General features: G+C 34.5%; 1 protein-coding gene across 1 annotated transcript; it reads right to left on the bottom strand.

Annotated features, from left to right (window-relative positions):
• Positions 1-17277: 17277 nt before the first annotated feature.
• On the bottom strand, positions 17278-17878 carry LOC120155650 (ethylene-responsive transcription factor ERF014-like). Its single transcript, XM_039167153.1, has one exon. The coding sequence runs from the start codon at positions 17876-17878 to the stop codon at positions 17282-17284; it is 597 nt and encodes a 198-aa protein (XP_039023084.1). The 3' UTR covers positions 17278-17281.
• Positions 17879-21000: the final 3122 nt, after the last annotated feature.

Raw genomic sequence — 21000 nt, 5'->3', positions numbered from 1 at the left:
AGGTAGGTCGAATACCTAAAAAACATCTTTTAAAAGAGTTTTTAAGAAAACATCAATTAAAAGATAAACTGATCTGCGTTTTAACCAAAAATTCGTTCTTTTTAATAATAAAAAGGGATTCGTGGTCGGTTACGGTTAGGGAATGATTAGCACCCCTACAACGCCCAAAAATTTGTACTTTTTAATTATAAATTGTCTCTATTATTAAAATTTAAAAATTCAAAATATATTTAATTTAAATTTATTACTATAATTTTAAGTAAATTTATTAATTTATATAAATAAGATATTTATTTATTTTGAAATATCAGAAAAGAGCTTCTAGGTGTTTTAAGACAGTTCCTTCCTTTGATATTAAAAAATAAATAAATATTAAAACATTTATAAAAAAAATAGATTAATATATACAATTTATAAAAGTAGGACATTTATTTATTTAAGAATATCAGAAAATGACTTCTAGGTATTTTAAGACAGCTCTTTTCTTAGATATTAAAAAATAAATATATATCAAAATATGTTTTATTTTTCTTAAAAGTAATTTATAAAATTAAATTTATAAATAGGATTTTTATTTAATAAACAAATAGAATAAATAAATAAATATTATATATATTTATATAACTTAATAATAATAATAATAAAATAATCATGAAGATAATAATTTAAACATATATCAAAAGTAATAATAAAATAAAATAATAATAATTAAAATGAAAGAAAACAAAAGTAATAATATTAAAACTATTGGATTATATTCATAAATATATGAACCTAAAATGTAAAAATAATAAGACTTATGGTTAAAATTAAGATTATATAAAATTTAATGATCAAATTATAAAATATAAATATTTAAGAGACATGGTTAGAATTATCATAAAATATAAATACTAGTAGTATAATTAGCCATTAATTATTTAATAGGTGATTAAAATAGAAATATTAAAATTATTAGGGACTAAATGTGATATTTATCCTAAATATATTATTTAATACTGGTAAGGACTAAAACATAATAAAATAAAATTTGAATACTGAATTAGAACATTCAGAAATTAGTTTTAGTGACTAAAATGAATAATTATAAAACTTAGATGGATACGGAAGGGGTTTAGCCATACATGTAAATTACGCATATACCCCTTCCTAGAACGACGTCGTTCGGGAAGGGGTATATATACCCCTTCATAGCTGGCCCGAAAGGCCAGCAGCCTCATTGTTCTCTTCTTCTTCTTCTCTCAAAAACGAGAGAATAAGCTCTCTCTTCCTTCTCTCTTAATTCCCTCACCGGAGGGAATTCTGGCACCGATAGCCACCGCCAACCTCACCGCCGGCCACCGCCTTCGGTGGCCGGAAAATAAAACTTTATACCACAACGTAGATCGGATCGTCCTAATGACGATTCCAGTATTTGTTTACCTTAAAAAGCTCTCAATCGGAGCAAATCTATAAAAATACCTTCGGTTTTCGAAGGTTTGTTGTGGAGCGTGGAGGCGCGTGGTTACTCCGGTGGTGGTGTGGCTTTCCTCGGTAAGATTTCTTTCGATTTTTATCTCGTTATTTTGGTGTTTGACGGTGGTTGGATTGCTTGCTGTTGGTGTTGTTGTCTCCCATTTTCTGGCTGTCCTCCTCTTTTTATTGCAGGGGACGGTGGCTTTTATAGCCACCACCGGTGATGGCTTCAGACCGGTCCAAAGGATAAAAGGCCCGGTGAGTCACCATAGCTATGGTGGTGACTCACCATAGGGCTCGACGTGGGTTGCTTCGTGACGTTCTGGAGTGTCGGCAGCAGCTGTTGGACCACCTGGAATCATCAGAGGCGGCTGGAAGCATCTAGAAACGGCTGGCTGCTAGGGTTAGAAACCCTAGGGTTTTCAATCTGGAACCCTTTTGGGCCGTTGGATCTTGCCAGATCCAACGACTGATGATGTTGACGGCGGCTGGCCTTCTGGAATCTTGGAGGCGGCTGGGGGCTAGGGTTTGAAAACCCTAGCTGAAACCCCAAATCAATTCAGGGTTTCCATTTGGGTTTGGGATTTGATAACCGGGCCTCCATATTTGTAAAACGGGCCTCCGGGTCCTTTGGGCTTGTATATATATATATATATATATATATATATATATATAATATAATAATAATAATAATAATAATAATAATATTTAGTAATAATAAATTTAATAATAATAATAAAATTTAAATGAAAAAATGATGTCTACAACTGCCCCTCTTTGCTCATCCTTGTGTTAACAAGAATAGAGCAAAGACGAAAAAGACAATAATTTTTTCATTTGGCTTCTTTTGAGCATGATGGAAATGTTTGAAAACATCATGCACTGAAGGGCTTACAGATGACCCGAAGGCTTTGAAAACATCAAAAAGCTCCTGAAGGCTTTTTGGAAACATCATGCACTGAAGGACTTACAGATGACCCTAAGGCTTTGAAAACATCAAAAAGCTCCCGAAGGCTTTTTGGAAACATCATGCACTGAAGGACTTACAGATGACCCTAAGGCTTTGAAAACATAAAAAAGCTCCCGAAGGCTTTTTGGAAACATCATGCACTGAAGGACTTACAGATGACCCTGAGGCTTTGAAAACATCAAAAAGCTCCCGAAGGCTTTTTGGAAACATCATGCACTGAAGGACTTACAGATGACCCTAAGGCTTTGAAAACATCAAAAAGCTCCCGAAGGCTTTTTGGAAACATCATGCACTGAAGGACTTACAGATGACCCGAAGGCTTTGAAAACATCAAAAAGCTCCCGAAGGCTTTTTGGAAACATCATGCACTGAAGGACTTACAGATGACCCTAAGGTTTTGAAAACATCAAAAAGCTCCCGAAGGCTTTTTGGAAACATCATGCACTGTAGGACTTACAGATGAGGGAAATAGTTTACTAAGTAAAAAAACTAAGGAAATCGTTTTCTTACTTTTCAACAATTTCATTTTTAGAAAAGATTGAATGAGAAACTATGGAAATCGTTTTCTCATTATTTTTCAAAATAACATGTTGATTGGGTAACATGCCCCAATCTCAAAATAATGCTCATTTTTGTGGATTACGTCCATCTATTCTTCAGATGTTCGCGTGATTCCTGTATTTACGGTTTTGAATACCTTCTTCTTGTAAGGTATTTCTTACCATGAATCTTCTTGTTCTTCCGAAGATCTGTAAAACTTCATTTTTGAATGCACTCAGATGTATCAATGTAATGCATTGTCTATTGTGCAAATTATGTTCTTATGAATGCATGAATGTTGATGCAATCTTCATTTGACTTCAAAGTGGTGAACTTGGTCTTCCTTCACTTCATCATTTATTGCCAGGATTACCTCTAGATATCAGTGTAGAAACTTATGCTATCAAGCTTGCATTCATGCAGAATCATCTGATCAACTTGTATCTTTGTTGTCTTCTTTGCTTCATGAAAGTCTTAGAAGAAATGTTTCACTTGTGGAACTCTTGTCGTAGTCAAAATTATGACCCTGATGCCCCATTTTGTCTTGGATAAAACCAACTTTATTTGCTTGGACTTGTGTGTAAATCCCATAAAGCTTTCATCTTTAAAAAGAGAATCTATCATCTTTGAAGAGTGTAGATGTAGATATGCCTGACTCAACAGGGATTAATTAGGAGAGTAGAGTCTGTTCTAATTTAACTCTTGAAACATCACAAGGAAGATTTATTCCAATTCCTTTCATGTCTCCACATATAATCAGATCTCGAATAAGACAACTTGGACTAATATCATGTCGAGATGCTTAACAACAACCTGTAGTTCAACCTTAGTTGACCCCATTAGTTTCTTGTTTAAAATTTCAACTTTCCTTGGAAAGAAATCTTCATTATATCTCACTTCTAATCTTGGGGTTGAAGAAGACAGACTTCATCTTGGATCAAAAATGGAAACCATATGATCACAACATTGGTTCAACACCATAATCACTGGTTCATAAAACATTTGACAATACATTCATCTTTTCCTGTGGTTTCTGTCGAGATGTAAAACACTTGACAACACATTCATCCTTTTCTGTGGCTTCTGCTCAGATGTTTGTAAAACATTTGACAACACATTCATCCTTTCTTGTGGTTTTTGCTCAGACGTTCATAAAGCGTTTGACAACACATTCATCCTTTTCTGTGGCTTCTGCCAAGATTTCTTAATCATTGAAGCTCTTTGCCTAGTGTTCAAAGCTTTTGAATGATGTCATAAGACCATTTGAGAGCAAAACTCAGTGGAGATTCAAGTGTGATATTAGTATGACCAAAAAGTTGGTCAAATTCACAAAATGTACTAGTGTCGAATTGAATAGGAGATACCAACTGATCACGTTTTCATATCGGGCAAAGGCAAATATAATACTGATCACGTTTTCTTCTGTAATGAGCGTTGTAAGAATTAGAAACATATCAGCTATAGGGGCCATGTACAGGAAGAGGTTCATGGAATTCTTGCCGCTGGGGATGAAACACCCATGATAAAACCAAAATAGATGAAAACTCAGTTCACCCTGGCTAGCAATGATGATCCCAATAACAACGGGAATAACAGTAATATAAGGGAGAGTCGAGTCTCCCTTTTCAATGTCATCAAGTAAGCAAAAAACTGATGTGAAAAACAGCTTCATAATCTCAACATTATGGTTGAAACTAACTACTAGGAATCTCAAAGAAATATTTCCAATCATCACCGACACACAAAAGGCCAAATTCAGATTTCGAGGTCTCGAGGAACTGATCCTTGGATCGAATGGTCTACAAAGGGACCATCTTTATTCATGCGATTGTGATGTAGCTTAACAAGGAACACGCTATCATGTGACACATGGTTAAGAAGATTGGGTATTTTGAAAACATATTTGCTGAGTAGATATTTTTTCAAAAACATGATCATAATGTAACTGCCTGATGAACGAAGCAATTATGTATAGTCAGCTTCATTGTCATTGTTTCACCATTTTCATTCTTCATACCTTTCTGTCTCATTGGAAATATCTGTTCAAGTCAATGATCTTGACAGATGATGATGTGGGCCTTCAGCATGCCCCAACAATTGCTGATACAAGTGTTCAAAATGCATCAACAGTTCTGATTCTGTTTGAAAAGGGTTTTCAGCATACCCCAATATTTGCTTCTTATTAATCTGAGCCTTCAAAATGCCCACATGGATCTGTCTGAAGGAACCTTTAAAATGCTCCAACATTTGCTGATACAGATGTTAAAAGTGTGCTCAACATTACTTCTTGTTGAGATGAGCCTCCAAAAATACCCAAATATTCATATTGTTGTGAGCCTTCAAAATGCCCAAATATTCTATTTCTGGTAGAAATTGGCCTTCAATATGTCCCTCTAGATCTGTCTAAATTGGGCTTTCTAGATGCCTCAATTTTCTATTTCTGGTTTACTCTCGACGTCAGTTTGACTTGAATATCATGATCCCTACAAGGTTCAATTTTGACAATACACTGTGGTGGATACTTGTGGCTTTATTCGTGCTCCAAATATGTTTATCCTGAATACTCTCATTCTGGTGTCACTAAACAATAATATTGTCAAGTAACTGGAGAAATTCTCTTGATATTGTCACAAACTTAAGAAGTACTCAATCATTCTGACAGAAACGTCTGAGATATGTGTCTTATGAATGAGGTGACCATTTTCTGTATCTGGAGGGATTTAGTCGGACAGAGTAGTAACAATAGCTTGGTAATCCGTTCCAGGCTGACACAGTGGCTTATCATCTTTCAGTGAAGGCCATCTCTGAAATATACTTTTCTGTGGGAGAGAAACCAATTTATGCAAACAGTAATCTGATGCAATGGCAAGACTACATATACAATGGTACAAGCTCATCAAAAATCCGCACCCATGAAACATGTTGATCCTGATAACAACTCATCTGATTATGAAGCGATCTTTCAGGATGATTTCACAGATATTGATAGTTCTTCTGATATTGAGGAAATCATGAATTCTGATTCTGATGAGGAGAGTAAACTGTTATACTTGACAAAAATGGGATTCTTAGAGGCTGAAGCTTCAATAACCATGGAGAGATGTGATATGGATTCATCAATTGCAAAGTTGACAAATTTCATATATGCTGCTCAAATGGCTAAGGTTACTGACGCACTTCTTATGGTAGAAAATAGGAAGCCATTATGCAATGATCCCAATTACAAGCAAAGGCGAAACTTGAGCTATGATTTGTGGAAATGAAGAAGCAAAGGAAGCTTGAAAAGAAGCTTCTTAATGAAGACAATCATGTAGTTCACCTTTCAATTCCAATGATTGGTTCTAGGATTCATACCGAACCAGATCAGATAACTCAAAGAACACTTCCAGAAGATGCTATTGGGTCTCCTTATTTCTACTATGAACAAATTCATCTTTCAAATCCAATGATTGGTTCTGTGGTTTCATACCAAACCAGATCAGATAACTCAAAGAACACTTCCAGAAGATGCTATTGAGTCTCCTTATTTCTACTATGAGCAAATTCATCTTTCAAATCCAATGATTGGTTCTGTGGTTTCATACCAAACCAGATCAGATAACTCAAAAAACACTTCCAGAAGATGCTATTGAGTCTCCTTATTTCTACTATGAGCAAATTCATCTTTCAAATCCAATGATTGGTTCTGTGGTTTCATACCAAACCAGATCAGATAACTCAAAGAACACTTCCAGAAGATGATATTGAGTCTCCTTATTTCTACTATGAGCAAATTCATCTTTCAAATCAAATACCAAACCAGATCAGATAACTCAAAAAACACCCAGAAGATGCTATTGAGTTCCTTATTTTCTACTATGAGCAAATTCATCTTTCAAATCCAATGATTGGTTCTGTGGTTTCATACCAAACCAGATCATATAACTCAAAGAACACTTTCAGGAGATGCTATTGAGTCTCCTCTTCCAAATTCAATGATTGATTTTACCAAATCAGATCAGATAACTCAAAGAACACTTCCAGAAGATGCTATGAGCACATTCATTTGTTCCAGTTAATGTTTGGACTGGGATATCACAGTACTTGTTCGATGTAAAGCCAGAATTTGTAGATTCGAAGCATTTTCATGCTACTACACTGAAAAGGGCTATATTCATAATTCTGCCAATTGAGAACAGATTCTCTCTTATTCTGCTTTCTCCATGTGTTGATGCTTTTCCATTGACAAAGAGATGATGGCCTTCCTGGGATCCAAGAACAAAGTTGAACTGTTTATAACCATGTACAGGAAGTGCCAAATTGATAGAAATGATCTGTAAGGCTCTTGAAGCTTATGACAATGAATCATATTAAAATGGAATCTAGTATGGGTTGGAAGGAATAAAGTTGCTCCACTTGGATCTGATGAGGTGGAAATGCTTCTAGGTTTCCCTAAAAACCATACACAATGATGTATAGAGACATTGTTCCATGGTGGTATCAATGTCCTATCTCTTTTCTCTGGATCAATGATACATAAGTTGCCTTCTACTGTCTTGGCATATTTTTGAAAACAGATGTGCAAAATGGAATCTAGTATGGGTTGGAAGGAATAAAGTTGCTCCACTTGGATCTGATGAGGTGGAAATGCTTCTAGGTTTCCCTAAAAACCATACACAATGAGGAAATGACTTGTTCTGGTTATCAATGTCCTACCTACACACTGTATAGAGACATGTTCCATGGTGGTATCAATGTCCTATCTCTTTTCTCTGGATCAATGATACATAAGTTGCCTTCTACTGTCTTGGCATATTTTTGAAAACAGATGTGCAAGAACTGAATGATGTTCGGTTGGAGCAATTGATGAGTAGATTTGTCGAATTTGACCTTGTTGTCGGTGGCATTCCATATAGCAACCTTTTCTTGCAATGGCTGCTAAAGTGACTGTCTTTTAGTATCTCCCTTTAGAACAAGGTAATTATTCTTAATAAGTTGCTGATAATGTCACAGGAGAGCATCACAAGTTCAATTCTCCAGACTTTCTGGCTTCTGACCACTTGCCTTCAAAAATGTGAAGTGCTTCATTATTCTGGCCTCGTTCATTCTTTTCTTCAACAAAGGTAGACTAAGCAACAATTTGCTTCAAGGACCTTCTCTATTTGAGACTGTCCTGTTTGAAAATGTTTTTTTTTCTTTGTTTATTGAAGAATTTTACACAGTATTGCCCCTTTCAGGTTCATAATATAATCAAATCATAAACAATGAGTTTAATAAATATCAAATAAATCAACTACACTTTTAAATCATTCAAAAATCATAGTCCTATGGCAAGTGTCAAATTATTGACTGATTTGAGGTGTAGGTTGATTCTGATAAAGTAGGTTTTTTCAAGTTGGTTCAATATGTCGCTTCGGGCTTCCACTAACTTGAAGAAAAGGTTGTTATGCTCATCTTGTAGAGATGCTTCTCGTTTTCAAAATCTCATGAACGTCTTTGGGATGTGCGGTGCTCCTTTTAAGAGCTTAAAATTGTCTCTTATGTCGTTGTTGCACCATTCAATATTCGAGTCGCCTTTTTAGGTTTTCAACTCGAATCTCCTTTGGTTCTAAAATGTTATTTAAAAATTTACATCTTGAACCCCCCTTTTATCATTTTTCATATCATGCATTAAAGATTTTAAAAACCAATTTTTGCAAATAAAAATCAATCTTGAGAGGCGGAATAAATTCTGAAGATATTGTCTTTTACTTAGAAAACCATGTATGATTAAAATGGACTTTTCAGGTACGTAACGTAGGTCATGGCTTATGGTTACGAAAGAAAGGAATAAAAAGGCCCAAATAAGTGTTTATGGGTAATCAAACCAAGGATCAATTCATTCTGATGCCATCACCTTTCCTTGCTTAACTTGGATCTGCTTTGTTGGGGATTTTTCCATCATCTGGATCCCTCTAGACTACCAAATTTTGGATTCATTTCCATTTTCTCATATCTTCAACATTTCTTGCTTTTCTTGTTTGTACTTGATCAACCTTGTAACTTGAGGCTCACCCATCTTGATTCAATTTTTTTTTCTTTTTTTTTTGGATGAGTATAATACTTCAATTGCTTTGAGCAACTCCTTTTCCTTTTGCATTTTAGAGGTTTTCCCTTATTCTTGATTGGATTGATCTTCAAGCACTCTGTATTTGACATACTTTGTAGTTCAAAACTTTCATGACTTCATGGAAACTTGTATTCGTAATAAAACTGTATTGACAATCTTTATTCTTATGAGCCAATATCCTTTACCTTGCCCCCCAATGTAGAGGGTGATCCTTGGTTAGGATTGAATTAGAAGAAACATTATTCAGGCTCAAATGGGGACAACCAAGGATATATATATGTATATATTAAAGGATAAATGAAACAATGCCGTTTATCATCTCATACACAGAAACCTTTGTAAAAAGAGGTATCCACAGGGGGATGAATATTCAAGATTAACTTTATTTACATGAAAAAAATGTAATTAATGCATGATATATTTATTTCAATTAATCATTTTCTCCTTCTTCTTTGAGTATGCCCTAATCACTCGAAATTATTATCGATGAGTTGGTCCCTGATGCCTCATCTCGTCTCTTCTTGCAGTAAAATTCACGAATAGTTGACAGTTTGGTTCTTTTGAGGTCTTTTGGTTTATGATGGTTTTGTGTTTGGAAGGACCAATGTGTGACTTTTGAAGTCGTATATGGTGGAATGTAGTATCATCAATCAATCGACTCTACCCGAGAAGGTAAATATCTGAAATAGGTGTAAAAATAGGTAGAGACATTACTTCAGAGTCTCAGATAAATGTAGTGTCAGAATTTGGTTTTGGTAAAGGTCAAGTAATTGGTGTTGGATGGGATATGGAAAATATAATTTTATCGCTTGCCAATAAATCTATAACTCTTGCAAATTTAAAAGAATATTTAATCTACTTGATGCTCAATAATCTCAAGATTAAAATTTGACTCCTTGCTCATAACCATAAAAGAAACACATATTTATTTATTGCACAAAAGGCGAAGAAAGGAACAAAAAACATATTCAAACAAGATGCTGAAAGTAGAAAGGTACTACAGTGGTAGATAATATTTCCACTTATTTATGCATCATTATTCCTCTGTTGTTGGGTATGTACTTGGCCCAGGATTTTTTATCCTTATTTGCTCCCCATTTCTTGATCATTTCTTGTGTCAGGACTCTTTTGTCAACAAGCATCTCTATTTCTTTCAACAGTGGCCTACAATTGCCTGTAGAATGCCCTTTTACCCCCCAAGTGGAAATTACAAACACTATCTTGATCATAGCTATGAGCAGAAGGGTTTGATGTCACTTTAGTTGGTCTTGGTGTGATGTATTGACCATTAACCAAATGAGGATACAAGTCTGAAATGGACGTTTGGAATACTTCCAAAGTTTTTCTTGATCGCATGAATTTCTTTGGTCGATCCGAATAGTTACTTGCTCTTTTTCTTTTGTAATTACTAGGACTCTGGATGCAACATTCATTCACATGATCGGCTTTTGCTTTTTGATCCGTCAGGCTCCTGGATGTGACTTTTGAATTTTCTTCACTGATTACATTCTCAATTAAATCTCCACTTGTCACAAGATTTTCGAATTCGTTTGTCGGATTTGCCTGCATTAATTCGAAGAAAGGCGCTGGAAGGGAATCACGAAACATACGTGATATCTCTTCTTCTAGCATGGGAGGTTGAACTTGTGCTGCCACTCTTCTCCATCCTAGGGCATATTCTTGAAATCTTTCATTGGTTTTCTTCTTTACTCTTCGAAGATCCATACGTGTTGGAGCTAAGCCTTTAACATACCGATATTGTCTCAAAAATGCATCAGCTAGATCTACCCATCTCTTGATCTGTTCTTGGGTCAACTGATTGTACCAGACTACTGTTGGGCCAACAAGACTATCATGGAAAGAGTGAATTAATAGATCATTAGAACTTAAATATCCTTCCATTTTTCTGTAAAACATTCTCAAATGGATTAAGGGACAACTGGTGCCATCATATTTCTCAAAATCAGGCATTTTGAATTCATGGGGAATAATCAAATCTGGAATCAAGCTGAGCTCTCTTGCTTCTAATTCTTTGTGGGAAGTATCAACACATTTCATATTTTTGATTGCTTCATCCATCTTCTTGAATCTTTCCTCATATTGCGAATAATGAACAAGGCTATTCTTTGGGTTCAATTGGGATGCCCCATAGGGTTTTACCATTTTCGACTCTTCAATCTGACAGCATGGTTGCTCTTTATCAATTATCTCTTCTTTATCAGATGTCTCATACTGAATAATTTGATTTGATTCATCTGGTACTGAATCTGATGTTTCTTTCCTTATATCCGGAGGTAACCCTGTCAATTGTTCTGGCCACTGGTCTTGTAGTCCCTTATAAGATTGCTCCATTGTTTTCATGATGACAGTAAAGTAATATGAATGAATGGTCTTGGTTTTTACTGTTACAGAACCTTTCATGAATTATTTACATGTTTTTATAATTAAAGTACATAACAGTACTTAAATAAAAATGTGAAAAATGCATAAATGGAAAAATAAGAATGCAAAATGTGCATTTCAAAGGCAAACATAAAAGTATGAATGCAAAATGAAAAATGCAAAGATGTAAAATGAAAATGCATGTATGAAAAGGTGTTTCTCAAGAGTGATCATCTTAGAACAGATTTCATTGAACACAAAAGTTTCGGTACATCAAACAAAACTTTTACATGTAGGGGACAACTTTTAGTCCTAACTTTACATATAAGGAATAACTTTCTTATTTTCTTCTCTAAAACCAAGTTAGTTTATCAGCTTATGAGCCATATTGCTTGTATGGACTACAGCTTCTTCCATGACATTCTAGTGTTCTTTCATCTTCTATGTCAATTCTCGGAGTTACTCATTTTCCCTTGTGAGAGAATATTTGTGTTCAAAAAGTTTTTGGACAAGATCTTCATGTATGTTGCAACTTTTTTTCAGTTTGGTGACCCCTGCTATCCACTCTTCTGGGGTGTTTCCTATACCAGCATTTTGAAAGGCTTGACTGACCTTCTGGAAATCTTCATGTATGGTTTCCATTTTGGTGCTCAATTTATCGTTTTCAATCTTCAAATGACGTATTTGAGCTTCAAACCTCAGCAAATCTTCTTCTCTCTGGGCGCCCCTACTGATATTCTTACCTTTGAAGACTTTTGGTATTAATCTATCAGGACCCTTGGTTACCAAATTAGGTCGATCATTTACCATAAATTGTAAGGTTCCATGATCCAAAAGACTTTGGACTCGGCGTTTGAAGGCAAGACAATTCCGATGGTATGTCCTTGAGCTCCGCATGATATTCACAATGAACGTTGATGTCATACCAATTTGGATACGGAGGTTGGAATGGTTTTATGTAATATGGAGCTATTTCTCGTGCTTCAAGTAACTTTTCATACAAATCTTTATATGATATAGGTATAGCATCAATATGAGAACCGCCTTTTGTCTTGAATTGAACCTGAGTTTTAGATATCGGGAGCATACTAAACTTCGATGATTTCAGATTACATGATTCTTCTCTTCTCTGGGAGCTTGTACAGTCGTCACCATTTCTTTGGTATCTCCAGACGATTGGTAAATACGAATGATGATTGTCTGTAATTTCTACAATTGGTTAAGATCCGAAGTCCCTTGCATATATGAAATTGCAGGATTATCTTCATTAAGCTTTCTCTCTTTCTGTGCAGGAATCTCTTCTCTTTTGGCCAAAACAGATATTATATCCATCATTTTGGACATCTGCTCTCTTATTTCTCGTATCTCCTTTTGCTCTTCAATGGGCATACAATCTTTGGGTGCATAGCTCTTCTCTATCTTCAGAGTTCCCTCAGGATGTCTTTTCTTGGCCGCATCATATTTTGTTTGATCATAGAACTTTTTGTCCATTTATGATTTCTTTCTAATTTGATGAACAGTCTTTTCAGTTAACACCTTTTGGTCATGATCATGCAATGCAAACAAAAGAAAACAATTTAAACAAATTAGAGCAAAAATAACATACATGGGAAAATAAGAAAAAATAAAATGGTTAATACCAACTAATTGAAAGAAAAATTTATTTATCATGGTATATAATAAATCCTAACCTCATGCTTTCTAGTTCCATGCTTTGTTTGGAAAAATTAACCTAACCGCATGATTTCTAGTTCGCATGCATTTATTCAGGGAGAAAAAATAATAATAAATTAAATAAATTAAAAGCTAGAGCTTATTTCTCCTTGGTGTACACCTATGAATAGAAGTTCAGTACTGTCTTAGATTAGGTGAATTTCTAGGGTTTATTATATGCAGAGTTTCAGTTCTAGGAGTAAAGGTACTCGAATTGTCCTTGTTGATGCCCCCTTGGGCTGTCAACCCTCAATCCTAGTCCATTACAGACTTAAACGGATCGAGTTCAATTTGAGGGGACACATTTCTCTATACCTGACACGGAGAATAAATTCTCACGAAGACATAGAGCATATAAACCTCGAAAGTTACTTGCTAGGTCTGACACGGAGAATAAATTCTCACGAAGACGTCGCTTTCACTCCCACTTAAAAGGGACAAACTCAATTATAGAGCTTTATGTTATGCAATGCAAGTGTTGTGTGTGAGGAGAAATATTCAAACCTCTAACAGATAAATAAAATAATTAATACCTGAATAAAAAACAATATTAATATAAAAATAATAAATAATAAAAATTTGAAAGAAAAGAATTAAAAATTAAATAAATGAATTTTTAATTTCTAATTAATAGAGACAATTTATAATTGATTTTAAAGTTTGACGGTCCCCAGCGGAGTCGCCAAGCTGTCGTAACCGGTTTTCGTCCGGGCACGAAATATTTACTTGACGGGAAAAGTGATGTGAATAAATGGTTTTGAAAATAATTTGGGAGTCGCCATCGGCCTTTTGGGTCAGGTATGTCGAATACCTAAAAAATATCTTTTAAAAGAGTTTTTAAGAAAACATCAATTAAAAGATAAATTGATCTGTGTTTTAACCAAAAATTCGTTCTTTTTAATAATAAAAAGGGATTCGTGGTCGGTTACGTTTAGGGAAGGATTAGCACCCCTACAACGCCCAAAATTGGTACTTTTTAATCATAAATTGTCTCTATTATTAAAATTTAAAAATTCAAAATATATTTAATTTAAATTTATTACTATAATTTTAAGTAAATTTATTAATTTATATAAATAAGATATTTATTTATTTTGAAATATCAGAAAAGAGCTTCTAGGTGTTTTAAGACAGTTCCTTCCTTTGATATTAAAAAATAAATAAATATTAAAACATTTATCAAAAAAATAGATTAATATATACAATTTATAAAAGTAGGACATTTATTTATTTAAGAATATTAGAAAAAGACTTCTAGGTATTTTAAGACAGCTCTTTTCTTAGATATTAAAAAATAAATATATATCAAAATATGTTTTATTTTTCTTAAAAGTAATTTATAAAATTAAATTTATAAATAGGATTTTTATTTAATAAACAAATAGAATAAATAAATAAATATTATATATTTATATAACTTAATAATAATAATAAAATAATCATGAAGATAATAATTTAAACATATATCAAAAGTAATAATAAAATAAAATAATAATAATTAAAATGAAAGAAAACAAAAGTAATAATATTAAAACTATTGGATTATATTCATAAATATATGAACCTAAAATGTAAAAATAATAAGACTTATGGTTAAAATTAAGATTATATAAAATTTAATGATCAAATTATAAAATATAAATATTTAAGAGACATGGTTAGAATTATCATAAAATATAAATACTAGTAGTATAATTAGCCATTAATTATTTAATAGGTGATTAAAATAGAAATATTAAAATTATTAGGGACTAAATGTGATATTTATCCTAAATATATTATTTAATACTGGTAAGGACTAAAACATAATAAAATAAAATTTGAATACTGAATTAGAACATTCAGAAATTAGTTTTAGTGACTAAAATGAATAATTACAAAACTTAGATGGCTACGGAAGGGGTTTAGCCATACATGTAAATTACGCATATACCCCTTCCTAGAACGACGTCGTTCGGGAAGGGGTATATATACCCCTTCATAGTTGGCCCGAAGGGCCAGCAGCCTCATTGTTCTCTTCTTCTTCTTCTCTCAAAAACGAGAGAAGAAGCTCTCTCTTCCTTCTCTCTTAATTCCCTCACCGGAGGGAATTCTGGCGCCGATAGCCACCGCCAACCTCACCGCCGACCACCGCCTCCGGTGGCCGGAAAATAAAACTTTATACCACAACGTAGATCGGATCGTCCTAATGACGATTCTGATATTTGTTTACCTTAAAAAGCTCTCAATCGGAGCAAATCTATAAAAATACCTTCGGTTTTCGAAGGTTTGTTGTGGAGCGTGGAGGCGCGTGGTTACTCCGGTGGTGGTGTGGCTTTCCTCGGTAAGATTTCTTTCGATTTTTATCTCGTTATTTTGGTGTTTGACGGTGGTTGGATTGCTTGCTGTTGGTGTTGTTGTCTCCCGTTTTCTAGTTGTCCTCCTCTTTTTCTTGCAGGGGACGGTGGCTTTTATAGCCACCACCGGTGATGGCTTCAGACCGGTCCAAAGGATAAAAGGCCCGGTGAGTCACCATAGCTATGGTGGTGACTCACCATAGGGCTCGACGTGGGTTGCTTCGTGACGTTCTGGAGTGTCGGCAGCAGCTGTTGGACCACCTGGAATCATCAGAGGCGGCTGGAAGCATCTGGAAACAGCTGGCTGCTAGGGTTAGAAACCCTAGGGTTTTCAATCTGGAACCCTTTTGGGCCGTTGGATCTTGCCAGATCCAACGGCTGATGATGTTGACGGCGGCTGGCCTTCTGGAATCTTGGAGGCGGCTGGGGGCTAGGGTGTGAAAACCCTAGCTGAAACCCCAAATCAATTCAGGGTTTCCATTTGGGTTTGGGATTTGATAACCGAGCCTCCATATTTGTAAAACGGGCCTCCGGGTCCTTTGGGCTTGTAATATATATATATATATATATATATATATATATATATATATATATATATATATATATTAATAATAATAATAATAATAATAATTAGTAATAATAAATTTAATAATAATAATAAAATTTAAATGAAAAAAATGATGTCTACACACTGGAAAGCCATTATTTTGATTAACAACGTTTTCTACAAGACAAGAAAAAGTGTAACATTTTAGCTTACTTATGAAAGCAGTAAGGAAGCAGATGCTTTCCCAGAATCGGTGCACCCCATGTTTAATTTCAAACATTACCGTACTTTGTTGTCATCATTTTATGTTTTGGAAGCTTCTTCTTAGTCGTTGGTTTTCTGCTCTTACTGTATTTTTCATGGCAACCATTCTCTGCTTTTTGAACATTGACAGCCGTGTATGAACATCTATGCTGCCATGTTTTCCCCATGAGCCCACAACAGTAACAATGGGTTCCATGTCAATTTCGTTAGACAATGCAGCTAGATGCAGCCAAACGATGTAAAATGGGTCACCTTTGAGGGTAGGGATGTCAGTTGGGCCTCCCGCATCCATCCGCCAGTAATTTTCATCCCTCTAAAACCCAATATGGTAACCCACGAGATTAGAATCATCTTTGGTATGCAATATGTGAGAATCAAATTATTTTAATTCTATAACTATGGTTATAAGATTGACCTAATCTTCATTATAATCCTCTTACAAACCAATTTTTTAATTATATTTGTTCATAATTATTGATTCAATAAATATTACTTAGATTAATCAAAATAAATAAATATAAATGATTTTTCATGAAAAAGTCTGAAATACTATCCTATGCTATGGGCTCCAGCCATATACATATGGTTTCAAGTTTCAACAATGTCCATAGTTTGCTACCATTGACAGAAATAAAAATAAAGAGGGGGCACCCTCACAGTTTCCAAAGGGCTAAATGGAATGTGAATAACTTCAAGAACCCTAACATGTAACAAGAAACACATCGAAAAGATTTAATAATAAAAATAAATGCTTATTTTACATGACAAAGGTAGAATGCCATTTAATTTGCATAATTTATACATAAATTGAATACATAGAAACCTCATTTTTGAGATTCCAAAAAAATGTGTTCACCTCCATGTGGATTTCTTCTCCCTACCAAAAATATGAATTTTGAGTCACTGTCAGTAATGCCTTCAAACAACAACTGAAGATCATCAATGAATACAAATGAACGAAAAAAGAAATGGTGAATTGTAATGCCTTAGGGAAAACTCCATAGACGAATATCGTCCAATTCCTCATAAAAATCATTCATCACTGCGGGTGGATCAAACGGCGCTAAGTTGAACATCTGATCAATGTACTTTGGAGATTGCAGGCAATCAAAGGAGTTGTACCATGGCTCCGCCATAGAAATAGGCTCAAGTGATTGCATCACTGATACTTCATCATCGAGTACTTGATCAGATGGTGATGTAACAGATGAAGATGAGGATGTGGAGGGTGGCGTTGGAGATATTGGTGGGGAGGCGGCGGCGGCGGCGCGGACCACTCTTTGTATGGACTTAGGAGACATAATGGTATCAGGGATGTAACGATGAGTGGGTGTGAGTGGGAAGTTGAGATTTGCGGGGGAACCTTTGAGGCATAGCAGTGCAGCATCATAGGCTCTTGCTGCTGCTTCTGCTGTAGAATAAGACCCTAACCAAATCCTTGTTTTCTGATTAGGTGCCCTAATAAGCTCGGACACCCAAGAACCCCAGCTTCTCATTCTCACACCCTTGTACTTCTTCTTCAAGGATGATGATGGTGATGGACATGTCAATGCTTGTACCTTTTGTTGACCACTCTTCACCATTGGAAATAAACTATCAAGATAAAAGGATCAATTTATGAACAAATTGCAGTGTGTACTTGTTGGATATGCCGCAAAAGGATCAAACGCTTCTGGTTTTTGTTGGTTTTGGAACCGAGGAGTGCAATGAGGTGAAGAGCTGAAAGCGGGGAGTATTTATAGATGGTGATAGAGTTCAGTTCTTGAAGATGGAAGATCCCTTGGTCAAATCCGTATATGAATATGAAAACGTAGAAATGGGTGACAGGCACATATTTAAAGGTGTATATAAATAGAAAATAGATATCAGTGAGTGGTGTTATAGTAAATATATATTGTAGATGACACATGCACTGAAGAAATGTCAATTTGCACACTCAACCTACTTGTTCCACAGACCTCAAATAGTTATGTTCATCCTCAAAGTTACAGCTTTCAAAACTAAAAACACTTCTATATTGGTTTCTTTATTTTCTACGAGGTAATTATAATATTACATTTGTTCAGATTTTCTAATCTATTGACAATACATATATTTTAAAAATGTAGATGTTAGAATTTGAAATTTCTAAAAAAATATTTTTTCTCGTTATTGAGATCATTTGATGATTTCATTTCAGTTTTTTTATATTTTTAATGATCTACTCATTTTATTTTTGGTAAAATTAACTATTTATGCCAAAAAAAAAAAGAACTACCCTTTTGTTTATTTGATACTCTAATGTGAGTTTAGAAAAGAAAAAGAACATAGGATTCTTCCCAAGTAACTTCCAAGATCTAGAGGGTTTTTTATTAATCAGTTTTTTGGGTGCACTATAATCATAGTACTTGAATTTAAATAATATATATATATATATATATATATATTATTTAAAAAAATTTAAAAAAAATCATATAACATATTTATATTTAAATACAAGTAATAAATATAGACTTTAACAGAATAATGTACATTTTAAAGATAATTTTGTTTACTTCGATAAATATGTACACATAGTATAAAAATTGTTAAAAAAACACAAGAATAAGAGAGAGGGAGAAGCCAGCTGTTGCTGGTCTGGCTGGCAGGTCCAAAATCAATTACGATGCCTGTCATGTTGGCCACGTGCGTTTCAGGTTTAAAGCCAGTCCTTTTTTGAGACACAAATTACCCTTTCTAAAGTTAGGGTTATGGACCAAAATACGTATAGAGCTTATTAGTTTTTGTAACTATGGGATGGGTGGGATGAGCCCAATTTTTGTATAGTATGCATTGGTTTGATGCAGATTGTATTTTGTCATCTTCCCTATCAGGGAAGTGGCCATTCATATGCCTGCAAATGTTCAAAGATCTAACAAACGAGTACATTGCACATTCCCGGTCGTTATCCACACTCGAAAATAAATATTTTATACAAATACATTTTAGGTATATTCATGCTTATGTATGTATTTTTTATAATATCTCTTCATAAATTTTTTTAGTTTATCGGGAATGCACACATAAATTGTTGCGGAATACGGTTATCGGATAGAGCAAAATCGCAACTGATAATTTGAGAAAATAAAAAATGAAGATAAAAAAAGACAAAATTTACGTGGAAAACCCCTAAATAAAATAGGGTAAAAACCACGGGCAACGGTAGAAGAATTTCACTATGAGAAAATAGGAATTACAACTTCTCTCGATCTACCAAGAAGAAAACAATGATAATTCTCTCTTGATAAAAAGGAGAAAACAACTCTCAAGAAACTCTTTAAATTCTCTCTAGTATTGGAAGAAAGCTAGAATGCTTTGGGATGGTTTTGAAGCTAAATGAGTTAGGGTATTTATAGTTGAAACTTAAGGACTAATTTATAAATACCCTAAAATACAATGACTAAATGTGTAGTTTTACCATCCATGAATTTCAACCATTTGCTTAATAATTGTTCAAAGCCGCCGGCTGCTGGCACCATTTGCTGCCCAAATTAGCCGCCTGGCTGCTAAGCCATTTATCTTGACTTTTCAACAATCTCCCACTTGAAGATTTGATTTGAACAATCATATCTTCACACCATTCTTTCTACCTTGTACCTTCATGTTGCTTACGTCTCTGACAGACCACAAGAGGATCGACACCAGGTAAATTTTATTGTGCAACGATGTGGCCTCTTATAATTTGGTGAGATGATCTCATATCTCCTTAGCTGTCTTTTTCTCCTCGATGCTTGACAATACTTCATCTGCTAATGCTAGATGAAAGTTTGTCATAGCATTTCCGTCTATTTCGATCCATTTGCTGTCATCTGCAAAATCCACCGGCCTTTCACTGATAGCCGCTAGACACCCGTCTTTCCTTAGGATGGCCTTCATCTTTAATTTCCACAATGAGAAATTTCTCCCATTGAATTTTTCAATATCAAATTTCGTTGTCATATCTTCAATTACGGATAGCTCCCACTATTTCACTATCGTGAATAGTTCTCTGGAATCTTCAAAGAATGGGTAATACCTTCTTAATTTCTTATGTTGGAGGATCCACCTTTTGGTGGCAACCACAAAGACAATAAGCAGATATTACACAATCTAATCTGGCTCTGATACCAATTGTTGTGGAAGACTGCTATCGGATAGAGCAAAATCGCAACTGATAATTTGAGAAAATAAAAAATGAAGATAAAAAGAGACACAAAATTTACGTGGAAAACCCCTAAATAAAATAAGGTAAAAACCATGGGCAATGGTAGAAGAATTTCACTATGAGAAAATAGGAATTACAACTTCTCTCGATCTACCAAGGAGAAAACAATGATAATTCTCTCTTGATAAAAAGGAGAAAACAACTCTCAAGAAACTCTCTAAATTCTCTCTAGTATTGGAAGAAAGCTAGAATGCTTTGGGATGGTTTTGAAGCTAAATGAGCTAGGGTATTTATAGTTGAAACTTAAGGACTAATTTGTAAATATCTTAAAATACAATGACTAAATGTGTAGTTTTACCATCCATGAATTTCAACCATTTGCTTAATAATTGTTCAAAGCCGCCGGCTGTTGCCACCATTTGCTGCCCAAATTAGCCGCCTGGCTGCTAAGCCATTTATCTTGACTTTTCAACATAAATCTTATAGATGTAATTATTCGAATATGAATTCTTAAAAAAAATTACTTTTATCATTGAAACAACT

This window comes from Hibiscus syriacus, unplaced genomic scaffold (assembly GCF_006381635.1).
Source record: "Hibiscus syriacus cultivar Baekdansim isolate YM2019G1 unplaced genomic scaffold, ASM638163v2 tig00111200_pilon, whole genome shotgun sequence".
Taxonomy (NCBI): domain Eukaryota; kingdom Viridiplantae; phylum Streptophyta; class Magnoliopsida; order Malvales; family Malvaceae; genus Hibiscus; species Hibiscus syriacus.
The sequence above is the reverse complement of the archived record's forward strand: the minus strand, read 5'-3'. Positions and strand labels throughout refer to the sequence as shown.

What these genes read in the sequence shown, in the direction of transcription:
- LOC120155650 (XM_039167153.1), bottom strand. Translation starts at nt 17,878, where the DNA reads ATGGTGAAGAGTGGTCAACAAAAGGTACAAGCATTGACATGTCCATCA.